This window comes from Symphalangus syndactylus, chromosome 13, assembly GCF_028878055.3.
Source record: "Symphalangus syndactylus isolate Jambi chromosome 13, NHGRI_mSymSyn1-v2.1_pri, whole genome shotgun sequence".
In the NCBI taxonomy this organism is placed as follows: Eukaryota; Metazoa; Chordata; class Mammalia; order Primates; family Hylobatidae; genus Symphalangus; species Symphalangus syndactylus.
In genome coordinates this window covers 124909588-124928210 of record NC_072435.2, presented here as the reverse complement: position 1 = coordinate 124928210, position 18623 = coordinate 124909588, and the positions used below count along the sequence as shown (strand labels likewise).

The window sequence follows — 18623 nt, the reverse complement described above, 5'->3', positions numbered from 1 at the left end:
TTGCAGGTGATGACCATGGAATGGAGAGAAGTGGCTGGCAGGTTTGCAGTACATTGAGCATAGTGCTAACCTGATGATCTCATGGACGTGACATAAGCCATCACTCCTGAGGTTTCAGATTGAGCAGCTAGGGCACTGTTGCCCCATTTGCTGAGATTTGAATACTGATAGCAGAGCAGATTTGAGAGAGGATGTCAAGAGTTGCCTCTTGAACCCAGTGACTCTGAGACACCGAATGGAGACATCAGCTAGGCAGAAGGATACTCTTGAGTTTGTGGGAGCCCTCAGAGGGGAGATCTGAATCTGGAACTGATCAGAACATCAACACCCTGGGACTGGATGAGATCACCTTCTAGGGTATGATCTCCACAGTAGTGTGGCTTCACCCCATCCTGCAGACACCCTGAAAACAGAGCTGCTTTGCTGTAGCATAAATTTCTCTGTAGTTTCAGACAGTTGAGAATGAGACCAGTGTCCATAAACTTGATCACAGAGCTTCATTTTGAAGAACGGTCTAATAATCATCTTCATTTTCTCCAAGTCCCCATGATTTTCATCTGTCATCAGTAGGGTGTGAGGACAGGACATGAATCATAGAATCGCAGCCCCACACACAGAAGGAGATGAGGAAAGGGATGGCCAGGCTGGGGAGCACCCCCCAACAGAGAAGGAGCTGAGGAAGGGGATGGCCAGGCTGGGAAGCCCCCCCACAGAGAAGGAGCTGAGGAAGGGGATGACCAGGCTGGGGAGACCCCTACACAGAAGGAGCTGAGGAAGGGGAGGGCCAGGCTGGGGGAGTAGCAGAGGCTGCTGATGTTCTTCCTTTCCCAGGAGTCCCCCTTCCCAGGAAAGGGAAGCATAGATCTCAGATGCATTTCCTTGGTCAGCAGGTTATGAAGTCTAAGTCAATGCATGGGTGACCCTGACCAATTTAAAACTCCAGATCGATTTTATCCTGCCTCCCAGAATAATCTTAATTGCATCCACCCTCTTCCCAATTAGTGTGGGCAGAAGACATATAAATTCATTTTTACATTAGCCTAAAAGAAACATAATTAAGAAGTTGTCCGGTGAAGGCAAGAAAATGCACTTAATGTATTCCAGGGCCAAACTGCAAATGACTTTTGGGTTTTACACTGTTTGGGATTAGCCACACCACTGCACCCTCATCAGCATCGATAATCAAGACTGGGCTCCCAGCCCCACCAATAAGTCTTGCTGAAATCCCTGTGGCTTGCAGGTTAAAAAAGGACTTATAAGCACTTTAGGTGCCTCTGGAGGGTTAAAATTCTAAATAAGACCCACTTTTAGGCTTACTGATTTAGTTAAATGAAGTCTGAGAGCAGCTCTTTGATGTTTATCAATTTTCTATGTCCTTTCCCTACCAATTGAATTAATTCCTTAGTTTTGTGTCCCATAAGACTGATAGGCTTCTCCCAGCCTAGGGAAAATTCTGTAGCCTTTGACAATTTGACATGCATTTTTCTGTAGTGATATAGTAGAGGACTGAGAACCCGTTTATGTAGAGGCTGCAGGCAAAACCTCCCCCAGTTTCAAAGAGCAGATGCTTTATGCTATCAAGAGGACTCTATCAACAGACACAAATTAAATATTCATGCTGGGTTTCATGGAATTGATGTTTGGAAGCTATAAATGAAGTGTACGTTTCTTAAAAGAACCTTCATTATCAACATCCGTAGTTGTCAATCTTTGATATATGCTGAGTGTACTCAACAGCATTTTCATCGTGTTGTCAGACTTTTCTTATCAGGGAGACTGATACATCACCGGATTTGGTATTTCTGATACAAAAAGTAGCTTGTTATTTTAAAAAGTTACACCCGAAGCTGAGTGTTTACCCTGTGCCTGTCACATTTCTTATAAGTTTTAGCCTCCGTTGTTGGAACTGGACAACGTTGGCACAGCTGGATCACACGTGTATTGCTGGTCTAGAGGCACCTCAGCAAGGGAGCCTGGATTCAGACCCTCCTGGAGAATCCTGGACCTCCCAGTTCAATGGAGAAGTCAGCTCTGGAGAAGCGGAGAGAGGCCACAAGGACACATTCACTGAATGATGCCCCGGAATTGCTGAACTTCTGATTTTCCAAGACAAACCAGAAGTCTGGATCTTATGCATATTTTCTCATTTTCAAATGTTTTGATCCATTGAAAAAGAATTAAATCTGTACAGTCCAAACAAATCATTTCCATGGGCCAGATGGGGTCCTCGGAACCCTAGTTGATTAACTGATCGTAACAGCATCAGAATTGATTTTTGTTAAATGGAAGGCATTAAACCTATGTGCCTTAAGGAGTATTATTCAGCCGTGAAAGGAACGAAACACTGCCCCGTGCTACAGCATGGATGAACCATGATGGCATCACATTACGTGAAAGCAGCCAGTCTCAAAAGACCACACATGGCATGATTCGATTCAGGTTGAGTATCTGGTACTGGAAAATTCAGGCAGACAGAAAGTAGATTTGTGATTGCCAGGGCTGAAGCGCGGTGGTACTGAGGGGTGGGGAAGTAGCTAAGGACATAGGATTTTTTTTTTCAAGGCAATAAAAATGTTCAAAAATTGACTGTGGTAATACTGCACATATCTGTGAATATGTTAAAAACTAATGAATTGCACGCTTTAAACAGATGAATGTTATGGTATATGAATTTTATCTCAATAAAGCTGTCCAAAACAAAAAACAGCACAGCAATGGAAAACCTCTAGGTTTTGAGAAAGGAGCTGACATTTTCAGCACAAAAAACCAGCCCACAAAATCTGTGGGCTCTGCACCACTCCCCACCGGATTACTAGACCATCCCGCTAAACTCAATTCAAAAGTTCAACTACGGTTTCTAACAACCTTAGGTCAACGGCACATTCTCCAAAACGCACATCTCAGGCTTCTTCACACTGTCCACACCATGTTTTGTTACCATCCACCCAATGTTGCCCAGCTAAGGATTATAAAGGGGGAAACAAATTCATCATCTTGTACACAGGGTCGATGTCCTGGGATGCCCAGGCAGCCTTAGCCTCACATTTAAAATCAGGTAATAAACATATACACTGTGGAATACTATGCAGCCATAAAAAATGATGAGTTCATGTCCTTTGTAGGGACATGGATGAAGCTGGAAACCATCATTCTCAGCAAATGATCGCAAGGACAAAAAACCAAACACCGCATGTTCTCACTTATAGGTGGGAATTGAACAATGAGAACACTTGGACACAGGAAGGGGAACATCACACACCAGGGCATGTTGTGGGGTCGGGGAATGGGGGAGGGACAGCATTAGGAGATATACCTAATGTAAATGATGAGTTAATGGGTGCAGCACACCAACATGGCACATGGATACATATGTAACAAACCTGCACATTGTGCACATGTACCCTAGAACTTAAAGTACAATAAAAATATATATATATTAAAAAATAAATAAAAATAAAATCAGGTAAATATTGTGGGTTTCTCTTCTTTGGAAATTCCACCTTAAAAACATTAATCTTGAGAATAAAACTGGCTTAAAGTCTTAAACTCATTCATGTGGCTTTGTCTTATTAATGAAGAGAAGGATGTACAACCCATTATGTGGGGGCCCAAGGTTAATCCAAACCCCTCTCATGGGATTTATAACATAATCAAGTGTCTTCGGAAAAACTCCAACTTGCGCCGTATATATATGTGTATTTCCTAATGCAGGACAGATGACAGATTTTCTTAGTGGATCAAAAGAAGTTCTTGTTATGATCGCTTGGCATCTTCTGTAGCAGTTAGCATAATAAATAAAAATCCATATTTGGCCACATGCTTGACGATGTCAGGAACGTGTGGTCCATGAGTTTAGCAGCTTACTGAATTTAAACAGAGGCAGTAACATGGCCTAGGTTTCCCCAGAGTTAGAAATTCCTCCTTGAGGGGATTTCAGTAGCGCTGCCTAATCAGCTTAAGGAGTTAATTAAACAGCTGTCACTTAGCTTCTTAATTCTGAAACTTGACGCTAAATAAGATTTGAAATTAGTTATGCAAAACTAAGCAGTGCTTTTGTGATACAGGAGATTTCTTCAGGCCGCTCAGAATGAAGGAGACCTTATTCCCAGACAGCAGGGGTTGTGGGGTGACCCAGAGACATGAATCGGGGGTCCTGGGAAAACATTCACCTTGTCGTTGAGTCCAGACAACAGGGCAAGGGTTCCTAACGAAGTCACAAAGGGGAGCCCTTAGGCCAATGCACCCTGCAAATGTGTTTGTTCAAACTTCACAGTGCATTTCGCAAAAAGTGAGCCAAATGTAAAAATTAGGAGATCTCACCTACAAATATTGATTCTTGGCTCCTCTGGGAAAATCAAGACACAGGTCAGTCTGGTTCACATTCCTACAAGGCAGCAATTACCTGGAGCTGTCGCTTCCCCCTCTGGCTTAGGTGTGAGGTCCTAAGTTACCAGGTGACCATTACCACCTCCAAGGCCCTGGGTTAGAACCAGAGTTTGACACCACATCCTGGGACGATTGTCTGGGCCAAGGTCTGGTGCCGCGACAGACAGGGGCAAACGGTATGAGAACCTTCCTGTCCCTTGAGATGCTTCTTAAGTCCTAACCTGTGGGCTCTGCAAACCCACATGCGTAGGTAGGTGTGCATGAGAAGAGATGCTCAAGGCCCATGCCCACAGGCATTGCCCTGTGATCCTGGCCAGGCATTTCCTCCAGAGAGAAACCAAATGTCAATTTGCATAGAAATGAAGGTGGCTAAGAACTCATGTTCCTATAGTTCATTCACCCTTTCTTATCGCAAGCCTCCAATGCTTCACTGAGAGTTCACTGTTCTTGGCAATGAAGTCCCATTCCAGAAAGAAGTTTAGTTTCCAGAGCAAACAAATGATGCAAAAATAACACGCAATCAACATCACCCTTGAAAGTCCCTCAAACCACTCATAAAATACAGCTTATAAGGCTCAAAGCTTCCCGTCTTTCTTTCAGCATTGACACATTATTGTTCCTTGGCTGAGCACCAAGTGGAGTTGTTGGCTCATGCTCAGGGATCCTGGGTGTGAAAAATATGTGTCTTTAATACTAAAGCTACTGACAGTGCAGTGAGATGCTCACACTGTGAGTGGCTGTGGGGGCTGAGGGCCACTGGGGAAACAGCAGGTTCCTGCCTCCCATACTGCAGGACAAACTTGAGTGCATTGAAAGGCACGGCAGGTTATGTCTCCTTCCCTCCTCTTCCTCTCCTGCCCTTCCTCTCTCTCTTGCTTTTTCCTTTTGCCGGGAACATATTGAATCCATGCAAGTCATTGCATATGTTAGTATACTACTACTAAGCAGTAGTATCCTTATTTACAAATTAATAATGCCAAGCACTGCTTTAACACTGCCTGCACTAACTCATTGGATCCGCATAAGAACTCTCTGTGGTACATACTACTTGGAACCTTGTTTTTCACATAAGAAAAATGAGATGCAGAGAGTTTCGGTAACTTGCAAAGTCACAAAACATGGAAGTGACAAAGCTGGGATTTGAACACAGGCCACCTGAGTCCAAAGGCTGTGCAGGTGGGTGGCACACAGAAAAGATTCTCCTGCATCTCATTTAACACCACTGTGAAGATGGGGAAACTTGGCCTCGAAGAACTGACATACCTTGGCCAAAGTCCTACATCTGACGCTGTGTAAAGCTAGGACTCAGATCCCTCAGACCAGGTCCCTGTCTCCACTCCCAGGCTGGTTGAGGAGGTCTTAAAGTCAGGCAGCGTGGATGATGCCAGCAATGGTGAACATGTAGCTTTGCTTAGCATGTGCCAGTCGTGGCAATAACCACCTTTCACGTATGAAATCCTTCCCATCAACCCAATAGCATGGAAACTTTTCCAGTCCCCATTTCGCAGATGAGAAAACAGACACAGTACAGTACAGTACAGTACAGTCACTATTTTGCCAAAAGTCACAGAGCTAGTCGGCATGGGAACTGAGATTCAAAGCCAGGCTGTCTGGCTCCAAAGCTCGCACTCCTCACCCGAAGCTCTCCTGCTTCCGTACTTATTTTACATAATGTCTGTAATAAAATATAAACAATATGCACACTGATTATTTCCACTTGGGGAGATTAAGGAAGATGTAGCATTTGAGTTGGGCCTTGAGTTTGCTTAGGATAATTTAAAAACAAAAACAAAAAACAGTTTCTACCTCCCAGGTTCAAGGGATTCTCATGCCTCAGCCTCCCGAGTAGCTGGGATTACAGGCTTGGCCACCATGCCTAGGTAATTTTGTATTTTTAATAGAGACGGGGTTTTGCCATGTTGGCCAGTGTGGTCTCAAAACTCCTGACCTCAAGTGATCTGCTGCCTCGACGTCCAAAGTGCTGGGATTACAGGCATGAGCCACCGCACCCTGCCTGCTTAGTCGAATTTTTAATAGCAAGCTCCACTAGTATAATAAAATATTCTTTCTAAATAGACTATATTCTGTTTTTGAAAGGTATGTCCGTTACCTAAAGCCAGCTCTGGTTGCACAAAGCTCACTGTATACAATGGAGTCCATACTTGCTGGTGACCTGAAGAAAATCGACAAAATCAAGAATTTTTGCATTCGTTTCTGCATTTTGAACATTTCTCCCATTTTAAATGTGCATATTTAAAACAAATTTTGTATCAAGTAAAAAGAAGTCCTGATGTATGCAGCAGGTCTAGAGAACATATTCGTTGGAACAGAAGACAAAAGATTCTGATGGGGGATCCCCGGGAAAATGGCAAGGTCAGTGAAGAGCTTGGCAAAACCTAAGATTATGAACAAGGTAAATTGTATTAACAAAAGAGGAAAAAAAAGAAAGGCAATGAGTAACTCCAGGAGACACAAAGTATTATAACGAAAGGAAATAGAATCCAAGGACAATTCTTTGCCCCACCACAGTGCTTCTTAACTGAGAGTGATTTTTCTCCCTCAGGAGACATTGGCGATGACTGGAGACATTTTGGGCTGTCACACTCGGGGGATGACGGATGCTACTAGCATCTAATGGGTGGAGGCCAGAGATGCTGCGATGCACAACCTACAAGGCATAGAACATTCTGATAACAAAGAATTGTGCAGCCCAAAATATCAACAGTGTCAAGTCAGAGAAAGCCTGCTCCACAGTGAACGATATTTGTAAGAGTATAATAGATATGTTAGTGGATTTCAACTCTTGAGATCCAACCTTTGTACAAAGCACAGATGACTTCATTATGTTTCAGAACACAATGTAGACGTTATCATCCTTGAGAGTATAAAAGTAAAAGTTAGAAATGAGAAAAGTTAGGAAGCTAACACCAGAGATGAGCCAAAGAGGAGCTTTAGCAGGGCTAATATTATCATCTTGCAAAGCGGGAGGCGGGGGTTATCGGTTATCTATTGCTGCACAAGAAACCAGCAAACCATAGTATCCTTATTACAACAACAGCCATTTATATTATGTTCTGCCATATGGCTCCGGGGGTCTACAGGACTCTGCCAGGTGGCTTCTGCTCAGGGTCTCCTGTTGAGTGCAGCAAGGTAGAGGCTACGTAGTCCTCTGAAAAGCCTCTGCATTTACACATCTGCTGTGGGGGCCTCTGGTTACAGTCTGGGCTATTGACCAGATCACCTGCATGTGGCCTTTCCATGCGCCCAGGGCTTCTTCACAGCATGATGACTGAGTTCCAAGAGCAAGTGCCCCCAGCAAGAAAACAAGGTTGAAGCTGTCTCGGCTTTTAGGACCTAGCCTCGGAAGTAGCAACCATCACTTCTACTGCATTCTAGAGGAAGTGATGCTTGCTACTTCTGAGGCTAGGTTCCAAAAGGTGATACAGCTAGAGGTGAGTCCTAAGGCTGGCCGGTGTTGAAGGGGGGAAAACCAGACTCCACTTCCACATGGCAGGAATGTCGAAGAAACTGCAGCATGTTCTTAAACTAGGGACCAAGGCATTATCTCTTTCTCTCCCCAGCTTTATTGAGCTATAACTGACAAATAAAAATTGTGTATGTTTAAGGTGTATAATATGATGTTTTGATACATATATACATTGTGAAATGATTGCCACTATCAAGCTAATAAATTCATCACTTCCCAGAGTTACCTTTTTTTGGTAGTGAGAGCATTTAAGAACTATGCTCTCAGCAAACTTCAAGTATATGATATATTATTATTAACTACACTAAACATGCTGTACATCAAGTCTACAAAACTTACTCATTTTATAACTGAAAATGTGTACCCTTTAACCACAATTCCCCATTTCCCCCAACACCTCACCCAGTTCCTGGCAACCACCCTTTTACTTACCATTTCTATGAGTTCAACTTCTTTAGATATCACCTATAAGTAAGATGATGCAGTATTTGTCTTTGATTAGAGGTGTAGTTCCTTGAAATTATAAATACAGCCAATAGAGAAATCAAAAGGGGAACATGATCATATGCCTGAGAAAGGAGAGAAAGTAGAAGGCAGTCAGAGATAAAATTTCATTGATCATACCAGGAAATCAGTAGCTAAAGTCTAAAACTGTTATATCAAAAAAGGGGAATATAGCATATTATTTAGATATATGGGGAAAAACCTTTATAACATAGAAGAGTTGAAAACAATTGCCTGAAGGAAACAAAAATGGAATTAGGGAAGAGTGGATGCCTGCTATGGCATTTCATTGTAAACCCTTTTGGAAGGGTAACATTTTAACAATGAGCTTGGATAACTTTGATAAGATTTTGACTTTAAAAAGTATTGATTACATGTCAAAGTGATAACATTTTGTATTTATTAAGTACAATTTATTAATAACTTTAGGGACAAAAAAGAACAACAACAAAAATGTTTTTTCTCATTACAAAAAAAAAGTCAATTTAACTTACTCGTTTTGCCTTAAGACCAATGAGAAATCATGAGGCAGTCCCCTTTCAGGTTGCATCAGTTAAGATGGTGATTATCTGTGAGTAACAGAACTTGGAAATCAGTGGTTAGAATGAGCAAACTCTTAATTCTCTCTGCAAACGTGCTTGGAGGTGGATGCCCAGGGCGAGTGTGGCCATGCTTCTGGCATCCAGGCGCTTCCTTTTTGACTGGTCACTGTATTCGCTTCCTAGTGCTGCTGTACTGAAATGATGAAGTAACACAACGTGGTGGCTAAAAACGAGAAACTCACTCCGTCACTGTCCTGGAGGCTGCAAGTCTAACATGGTGTGACCAGGGCCATGCTCCCTCTGGAGGCTCTAGGGAAGCATCCTTCCTACCTCTTCCAGCTTCTGTGGTTGTGCCAATTCTTGATATTCCTCAGCTTATGGACGGATCACCCCAGTCTCTGGTGCCATCTTCCTGTGCCATCCTCCCTGTGTGTCTGTCTGTGTCTTTTCTTCTTGTAAGGACACCCATAATCCCACCTTAATCCATTAAGACCATGTCTCAACTAATCACATCTACAGAGATACTGATTCCAAATAAGCTCACATTCTGGGTCTCCATGTGGACATGAACTTTGTACTCAACCCACCATGGTCATCATTCATCTGTGCTTATTTATCAGACATTTGGGAGGGCATTTACTAGTTACCAGGCGCTGTTCTAAACACTCTACAAATATTAACGCACCAAATCTAGGACAAACCCAAGAGGTACATACCATTATTATGCTCATTTTATAGCCAAAAATAATTAGGCACAAAGAGTTAAGTAACTTGCTTGGAGCCATCCCGCTAGTAGTGTCACAACCAGGATTCAAATGCAGGCAGTCTGATACGGTTTGGCTGTGTCCCCACCCAAATCTCATCTTGAATTGTAGCTCCTATAATTCCCACATGTGGGAGGGACCTGGTGGGAGATAATTGAATCACGCACTCGGGCGGTTTCCCCCACACTGTTCTCGTGGTAGTGAGTAAGTCTCAGGAGATCTGATGATTTTATTTGGGGTTTCCCCTTTCACTTGGCTCTCCTTCTCTCTTTGCCTGACGCCATGTAAGACATGCCTTTGTTCTTCCCTCAGCTTCCGCCACGATTGTGAGGCCTCCCCAGCCACCTGGAACTGAGTCCATTAAACCTCTTTTTCTTTATAAATTACCCAGTCTTGGGTATATCTTTTTTATCAATTGTGTGAAAACAGACTAATGCACAATCCAACGAGAGATTCCCTGCACTGAACTATTAATAGTTCACTACACCGAAACCACATGTCTTTTAACCACATACCACCACCTTTGAGTCACAAGATGCAGTTTAACTCCAGCATTATCTGTGCATAGTGGGCAGGAAGAAAGGAAAGACAACTTTCAGAATCTGCTTAGTTCGTCTTATTTTTTTCATTTTAATTTAATTTAACTTTTATTTTAAATAAAGGAGTATATGTGCAGGATTGTTACAAAGGGAAATGTGTCATGGAGGTTTGTTGTACCAATTATTTCCCCACCCAGGTATTAAGCCTTCTACCTATTGGTTGTTTTTCCTGATCTTCTCCCTCCTCCCAACCTCCACCCTCCCATAGGCCCCAGTGTGTGTTGTTACCCTCTATGTGTTCATGTGTTCTCATCATTTAGCTCCCACTTATAAGCGAGAACATGTGGTATGTTGTTTTCTGTTTCTGTGTTAGTTTACCAAGGATAATGGCCTCCAGCTCCAACCATATCCCTGCAAAGGACATGATCTCATTCTTTTTTGTGGCTGCATAGTATTCCATGGTGTATATGTATCACATTTTCTCTATCTAGTCTACCACTGATGGACATCTAGGTTGATTTCATGTCTTTGCTATTGTGAATACTGCTGCAATATACATGCACATGCCTGTGTCTTTATGGTAGAATGATTTATATTCCTTTGGGTCTATACTTGGTAATGGGATTGCTGGGTCAAATGTATTTCTGTTTTTATCTCTTTAAGGAATCATCACACTGTCTTCTACAAAGGTTGAACTAATTTACACTCCTACCCACAGTGTATAAGTATTCCCTTTACCCCACAATGTCACCAGCATCTGTGGCTTTTTTTAAATCTTTTTAATAATAGCTATTCTGACTGGTGTGAGATGGTGTCTCATTGTGGTTTTGATTTGCATTTCTCTAGTGATCAATGATGTTGAGATTTTTTATGTGATTATTGGCTGCATGTCTGTCTTCTTTTGAGTTTTTGTTTGTTTTTTTCACAAAATTTTCTGGAAGTCTCACTAAATGACTTTTATTGATATCTTCTGGGCCAGAAATGTGTCAGAGATTAAGGGCAGCCAAAAACTATAGTCATTTTATTTAGGCATGTTACAGCCACAAATGAAATTGGGGTTTTGTTAGGAAGAAAGGCAGAACAGACATTGAATGGGCAACAAACTGTCTAACACAGAGATCAATCTCTTAAGGTGTTTAGAAACTTCCCTTGTGCAATGTTTTTCTCTATCCATTATTTTCCTTGTCTCTGTTTTACAATTAATTTTCAAAGGTGAACATGAATAAATGACTATGCTGATACTTGAAGCATAACATCCGGATACCAGAAACACGAGGAAATTTAAAAAACAAAAATCAAAATAAAAAAACACTCTAATTCTGATTCCAATCCATCAGACCACCACATGACCGATGATGTTGTAACAGACTTGGTCAGGGCCCTACCTATTTCCTCTTACCCTAGCACAGCAGTGCGCTCCTGACCAGGTCCAAGTGCCACTCTCCGTGGGGAGCTTCCTTTGAAACAGTAGAAGTCTGTTTTGTCTGCACATGCAGTGGGTTGGAAGTGCTAAGCAGTGGTCCATTTAGGAGCAGCACTCAGGTTTGGTGTATAAATACCCCAGCTCCCTCAGCCCTCAGTGAAAGTATTCTTATATGTATATTCTAGAGAATTCCCCTGCAGGGAAATACATCATAATAGATTTCAATCTATTGAGATACATACACATTTACACACTGCTACGGTTGGAATGTCTGTTCCCCCAAACCTGATGTTGAAATGTGTTCCCCAGTGTTGGAGGTAGGGCCATGGGAGGTATTTGGGTCGTGGGAGTGAAACCCTCATGAGTAGGTAAAGTCCCTCTCTGGTTGGCAGTGGGCGTGGGGCAGTGATGGAGTTCTCAGTGTTGTTAAGAGCCTGGCACTTCCCCTGTTCTTCTCCCTTGCTTCCTCTACTGCTAGGTGATCTCTGCACATGCCTGCTCCCTTCGCCCTCCTCCACAGGCTTTCTCCAGATGCCCAGTCTTTCAGCCAGCAGAATCATGAACCAAGCAAACCCTCTTTTCTTGTAAATTACCCAGCCTATCTAGGTTTTTTTGTTTTGTTTTGTTTGTTTGTTTGTTTGTTTGTTTTGAGAGAAGGCCTCGCTCTGTTGCCCAGGCTGTAGTGCAGTGGCACAATCATGACTCACTGCAGCCTTGACCTTGTTGGGCTCAGGTGGTCCTCCCACCTAGCCATTCAAGTAGCTGGGACTACAGGCATGTACCACCACACCTGGATAAACTTTTCTCTATGTGTTTGTAGAGACAGGGTCTCACTGTATTGCCCAAGCTGGTCTCGAACTCCTGGGTTCAAGTGATCCGCCTGCCTCAGCCTCCCAAAGGGCTGGGATTGCAGGTGTGAGCCACTGCACCTAGACTGGTATTTCTTTGTAGCAATACAAATGGACTAAGACACACACAGAATATACAATATATGTCATCATATACATCATCCCCTGCAGGATCAGCTCCAGGTGCCCACTGTGATAACTGGTTTAATCTACACAAATTGTTAGTAGCCTCCTTTTCCCTGTGTCGCTTGCACACTCCCCTGTTGAAGTTTCCTGAATGTCCCAGATAAATTGCTCTTGAATCATTGTCCCAGGATCTATCTCCAGGCTGGCTCAAACTAAGACATGGGTCATTATTTCTCCAGCAAGACAGGGACAGTTATTGTTTCCCTAGAATGGATGACAATGAGTCAGCCCCCAGGAAAAATATCTGAAGCCTCACTTTAATGGTTATACCTTTCTCAGTGCCACATCCAGCCTATTGTCTGCTATTCTACCTCCTCCTCGACTCTGGAGTGCCTAAAGTTCTGTAGTGCTTTGTTAGAGATCCTTACTGGCACACAGACAATGCCCAAATAGCAGAAAGGGTGTATGAAGTGACAGTAAGAATTATGATTGGCTGATGGGAAGGAGATATGTTTTCTAAAGAGAGTCTGTGCCTTTATTTCCTAGGCTCTGAGGTGCTGTGATAAGGTGAACACACAACAATAAGGAAGCTGAGCTTTCAAGGGTTTTCTGGGGTCCGAAAATCAGAGCAGTTGTAGGTCATATCTCAAGCAAAGCTAAGGCTTTGCAGGTACTTCTGCCACTGAACAAGGATCTCTTTTGTCCTCCTCTTATCTGAAGACTTTTGTGAGTCATCCCCGTACCATTCACCTCCTGGAAAAGGCAAAGCTGTGCAAAAGAGAAAATTCTTGACGTCAAAGAATTGGGAATACGCAGAGGAGGCAGGGAAATACCAAGCCTGAAGGCTCAGTCACTCAGCCCCACTGAGATCTTGGTGGGCAGAAACACATGTGCTATTCAGAGAAAAGGCAACACCCCAGACATATGGGCTTACAGCTGCTCATCAGTCATTCCCAGCATCATTTCTCATTATATTAACCTGAATGTGCAAAAACATGAAAGGCCTTTTGGTTTTTATCGTTAGAGTGGAGATGCTCTTCACTTTTTACCACGAATGTGAGAAATTGTGTTCCCTGAGACTGATGTCAGAAGTGGCCACACTGCTCCCTCGTCTGTCTCTCTCCTTTGTGATGAGCCAGTTTCGGCCAGCAAGTTAAACAGCATTGTTCCACTTTTTTCCAGAGTACCACTTGTTCCTTTCGATCCTCACCCTTTAGAGTAGAAAAAAAATATTAGGTTGGTGCAAAAGTAATGGTGAGTTTTGCCATTAAAGCTAATTTTTCCTGCCTAGAGGCAGCAGGAAATAGCATCATATACTGATTTTGACCCCTTCATTTTTGTGCCATGTTTTTATTCAAATTAAAATAAAATCAGGCTGGGAACTCACAGAGGAGAAAAAGTGTATGGATAATGGGACTTTGAAGGCCTATGCATATTCCAACAGTTTGAAACATGGTCTCTGAACTTCAGGAGCATTCCAAATTGGAGTCTTGTCTTTTAGAATTAAAATAATGAATAATATATGTATTGCTACATCCAACGCCTAACCCCAATGAGCTGGTTATAGACAAATCTCATCCCATAAAGGAAAAGTAAGATCTTATCTAAGAAATAGTTAGCATAATGAAAATAGTTATGTAATTTTAGGACGATAAACTTCTATTCCTTCTGCTGGCATTCTACTAACAGGCATGTTACATTTCACATGAGAATCAAAGTAACAAGAATCTTTGCAAGCTCATCTCTCAAAATGACACAGATACAGCCCTGCTGAGCTCCCAGTCTTAGAAGGAAAATAAAGCGATTGAGTAACTATGAGTGAAAGCAAAATGACAATTGTGTTAGATCCACCCTAACCAGCTCCTAGCACCCACCCAGATCTTTTGATGTTATTCTGTCAAAGAAAAGACAGATATGTTCAGAGTTAACAGAAGAAACACAACGTGGCATGTTGATAAAACACCTCTTAGGGACACCACTGGCATGTAATGAGCTGAAACTGAGCAAAGAACATTGTGAGCTAGGACTTGGAAGTGGTATTATACAGAGATGTGGGGTTATATTGGGACTTCTATGTTTTTGTGATAGAAAATGCAATCTCTGCAGAGAAGAATGAGATTCACTTACCGGGTCTTGAGGCTCAGTTTTCTCTATCTGAAAAATGGGCTCCTATAATCTCTCTGTCCCCAACCAGTTAAAAAATCACGAGAATTCTAGAGGAGTAACTGAGGATGAGCATGGGTGCACTGGAGAGAGAGATGCGGGGTGTCATGAGATCCAGAGATGTTCGATGTCTGGGAAACACCACCGAGGCACAGGTGTGCCTGAGAAAAAGGGATTCATGCATACAGTGTGAGGAGCTGGGGAGCAAGAAGGTGAGGATGTAAATCCCAGCCCTTTCCCTGTTGAGTCCTATTTATGCACTTAACAAATATTAACACCATTCATTGTAGCTAAGCTCTGTGCTAGGTGCTGGTGAGCAGAAAGCAGATACAGCCCCATGGAGCTTAGAGTCTGGAAGACAGATAAAGGGATTAAATAACTATAGGTAACTGTTAAATAACTGTAGCAACCGTTAGGTGCTACCAAGGGGAAAGGTTCAGGACGTTCTTAATTCTGAAAGCAAATACTTGGGGCAAGCTGGGACATCCCTAAAGACACACGTCTTGAGCTGCTCGATGAAAGAAGGGTTTACAGCAAAATGCATGTTTGGGTGAGTGTGGATGTGTGGTGCATCGTGGGTCATATCAGTGGGGATGTGGGAGTGCTGTTGGAGCCACAATAACATTCCAGACATGTCTGGAGGCCAGGACCCAGTAAAAGCCTGGAAAATTGAAACAGAGTGAAAGAAAGCCGGAGCAAGACAGCACAGAGAGCGAGGGCTCTCTCCCTGCCCTTGTCTCCCTCACATACCTCACACTGGGGGTGCCGTGCTGCTCATCTAAGCTTCTTTCACAACACCAGGCCCCTCTGGCCATCCATCAGCGGCTTAAGCTACCGTCGTCATGTCAACGTTTAGACCTATTTGAGTTAGCTGATGCATGGACTCGGGAGCTGGACTTCCCGGGTTCAGATCCTGCCTTCATTAATTTCTAGCTGGGTGACCCTGGGCAAGTGACAAAACCTCTCTGTGCCATCTGTAAACTGGGAAGAAGAATGTCTGTCTTATCAGGATGCTATGAGGATTGACGAGCTGATATTTGTGAAGCGCTCACAAGGGTGCCTGACACCTAAGTGTTTGCCAAACACAATATTAGTAATAAATTTTCTCCGCCACCTTTTCTGTCCTCCACCCCTTCCCCATCGTAGTTGCTCTGCAGAAATCTGGGTGAGGACAGAGCATTATCTCTTGGCTGCCGTGGTCACCCAGCTGGTGCTGCCCGCCAGGATTTCTGAGCCTGCAGAAGAGGCCAGTGCTGTTTGCAGGGAGGCTGAGGAAAGGCAGGCGGCTTACGCCCAGGGGCCGGGCCGTCTCAGGAGGGGATGTGATGGAAGGGTGTGTTTGGTCTTCCAGGAGGCAGAAATCCTGAACACAGCCATCCTCACGGGGAAGACGGTGGCCGTCCCGGTGAAAGTGGTCTCCGTGGAGGACGACGGCACGGTGACAGAGCTGCTGGAGTCTGTGGAGTGTAGATCGTCTGATGAAGACGTGATTAAGGCAAGTTGACACCTCCCCGCCCCTGCAGAAACCTGCTGTCATGTCAGCTTCTGTGCTCCTGGACCAGCTTGGGACCTCTGGGTCTCACAGGATCCCTCCCATCCCATTCTGGTTATCCTGCCGCTTAAATCAGGACATTCTCCCTAGCACAAATATTAGACAGAATGAAAAGATGCTCTGGCTGATGACTCTGAGTCTGGGAGCCTGTCCCTTGACACTCTGTGTTTGCCAAATGCCCTTGGCCTCTTCCCAGATCCCCAGGGAGATTGTGGTGGGATGCAGGGACCAGCTTACCCTCCACCCACCCCAGGCAGGGGAGAAGAGGGGAGGGAGCCCTAGAGCCTAGATGGATGGGTATGCAGCCACACTCCGGGATGATTCTATAGCACACAGCATTCGTGTAAAATCAATGGTAGCATAAGGTATACAACTACCCCCAGCTTTGATTTACAATACTGGCCAAGGGAGGAAGAGGAAACCATTCTCCATTCCTCTGCCCAGCCCACGAAATTCCACATGAGCTGGGGATGTGGATGAACAGCACTCACCCCTCCTTCCTTCCTCTCAGCCTCTTCTTTCTCTTCTTAAATTGAATGCAAAAATGATTCAAAACAGAGGCACATGGGGAGACGGATGGAGGAGGCCGGGAGATGGAGTCTTGCTCTGCCAGGAACCTCATAGCACACTTCCAGCCTGCAGGAGATAAATGGGTTCCTCAGGCTGCCACCGCCCACTCCAGAGCCAGGGCTGCAGTGACAGATGCAGCAGGCACCTCCTCAAAGGAGGAGGCTGCCAACAAAAGCCCGGGACAGGGAGAAGGGCTTCACGAGGCTCTGGGAGACTCCCTCCGCATGAGTCCTAGTCATGGCTGGAGCACAGGACAATTCCCGGACAGGAATTGGTGTAACCACTCTGCTCTGAAGCAAACCTTCAGGGAGCATTTTTGCTCACTTAAAACACAGTCAACAAACGTGAATCAAATCCCCACTAAGTGCTAGGTACTGTTCAAGACTCTAGGACCACACAAATGAGATGGACATCCATCCTTATGGGTTTCAGAGAGAAGGCAGAGATGTCAGAAAGCAACAGGGCAGCAGAACACATGACATCATACAGCACTCCTACCTACTCATTCCAGAATCTTCTTCACATCAGCACAGGGCAACTTCCTTCACTGGCTCCAGCCAATATCTAGGCTCATCTTACATTCCTCCCCTCTCTGCATACCCAAGCCTTCATCAAATCCTGTTGGCAATGCCTTCCAAGGATAGCCAGGATCCAGCCCTCCTCGGGTCCTGCCACCACCCCAATCCCAGACACAATCACCTCAAAGCATTGACCACCTTGCTGGTGACCTAGGGCCTGTCCTTGCCTCCTCTCCCATAACCCCTCTTTAGTGCCACAGCCAGGGCGGTCACGGGTGATATGACCATGTCACTCCTCTGCTCGGCCCCTCAGGCTGATGAGCGGACACAGATGTGCAGTTTGATAGAAGAAATAAGACCTCACGTTAGATAGATCAGTTGGGTGATGACAGTTTACAATAATCTATTACATATTTCAAAATAGCTAGAGAATAATACTAACGTTCCTAGCATAAAGAAACAACAAATACCTTAGGTGGAGGCTATCTCAGTTACACTAATTTGATCTTTACAAATTTTATGAATGTATTAAATGGCCACATGGACCCCAAAATATGAACATTAATTTTGGATCAATTTTTTTATATGTAAAAATTCACTGGCTTCCCCTCCTCAAAGTAAAAGCCAAAGTGTTTACAGAGACAGAATCAAACCTTTGCAGCCACACCTGCTGTAACGCTGACCTCACGCTAGGCACAGCCCCTCCGGCTCCCTCCACTCTGGCCACACTGGAGACTTGGCCACTCCTGTAACAGGACAGGCAGCCCCTCTCCTCCCTCTGCCTTTAACTCTTTCCCTGGATGCCTGTACGGCTCCCTCGCCTCATCTTCTCCCCAAGGCCTTTTCTGAGCATCGTCAGCAAAATCTTCACAGACACCCACAGCACTGCCTTCCCCATCCCTGCTGAACTTCTATTCATATATGCGTATATGTCATACATAGCATATGTTCATGTATTCACAGATACACTATATATTTTTGTTTGCTGTATTCATCATCTGACTGTCCTTGTTGGAACCTAAGCTCCGTGAGGGCGGTGCTGTATTCATTGTCTGACTGTCCTTGTTGGAACCTAAGCTCCGTGAGGGCGGTGCTGTATTCATTGTCTCACTGTCCTTGTTGGAAGCTAAGCTCCCTGAGGACAGGGCTGTATTCATCGTCTGACTGTCTTCATTGGAATCTAAGCTCCGTGAGGGTGGTG

The 18623-nt window shown here is 44.1% G+C and overlaps 1 protein-coding gene across 3 annotated transcripts in view; it reads left to right on the top strand.

The window, feature by feature from the left end:
* TMEM132D (transmembrane protein 132D) overlaps positions 1–18623 on the top strand; it is an 835610-nt gene that overhangs the window by 674357 nt on the left and 142630 nt on the right. For 2 of the 3 annotated variants that reach the window (XM_055237230.2, XM_063615225.1), the window contains exon 5: positions 16134–16277. The exons of the other annotated variant lie outside the window; for it this stretch is intronic. In XM_055237230.2, the coding sequence (XP_055093205.1) occupies positions 16134–16277 (144 nt within the window). The remainder of the gene's footprint in view (positions 1–16133; positions 16278–18623) is intronic. 3 annotated transcript variants of the gene reach the window in all.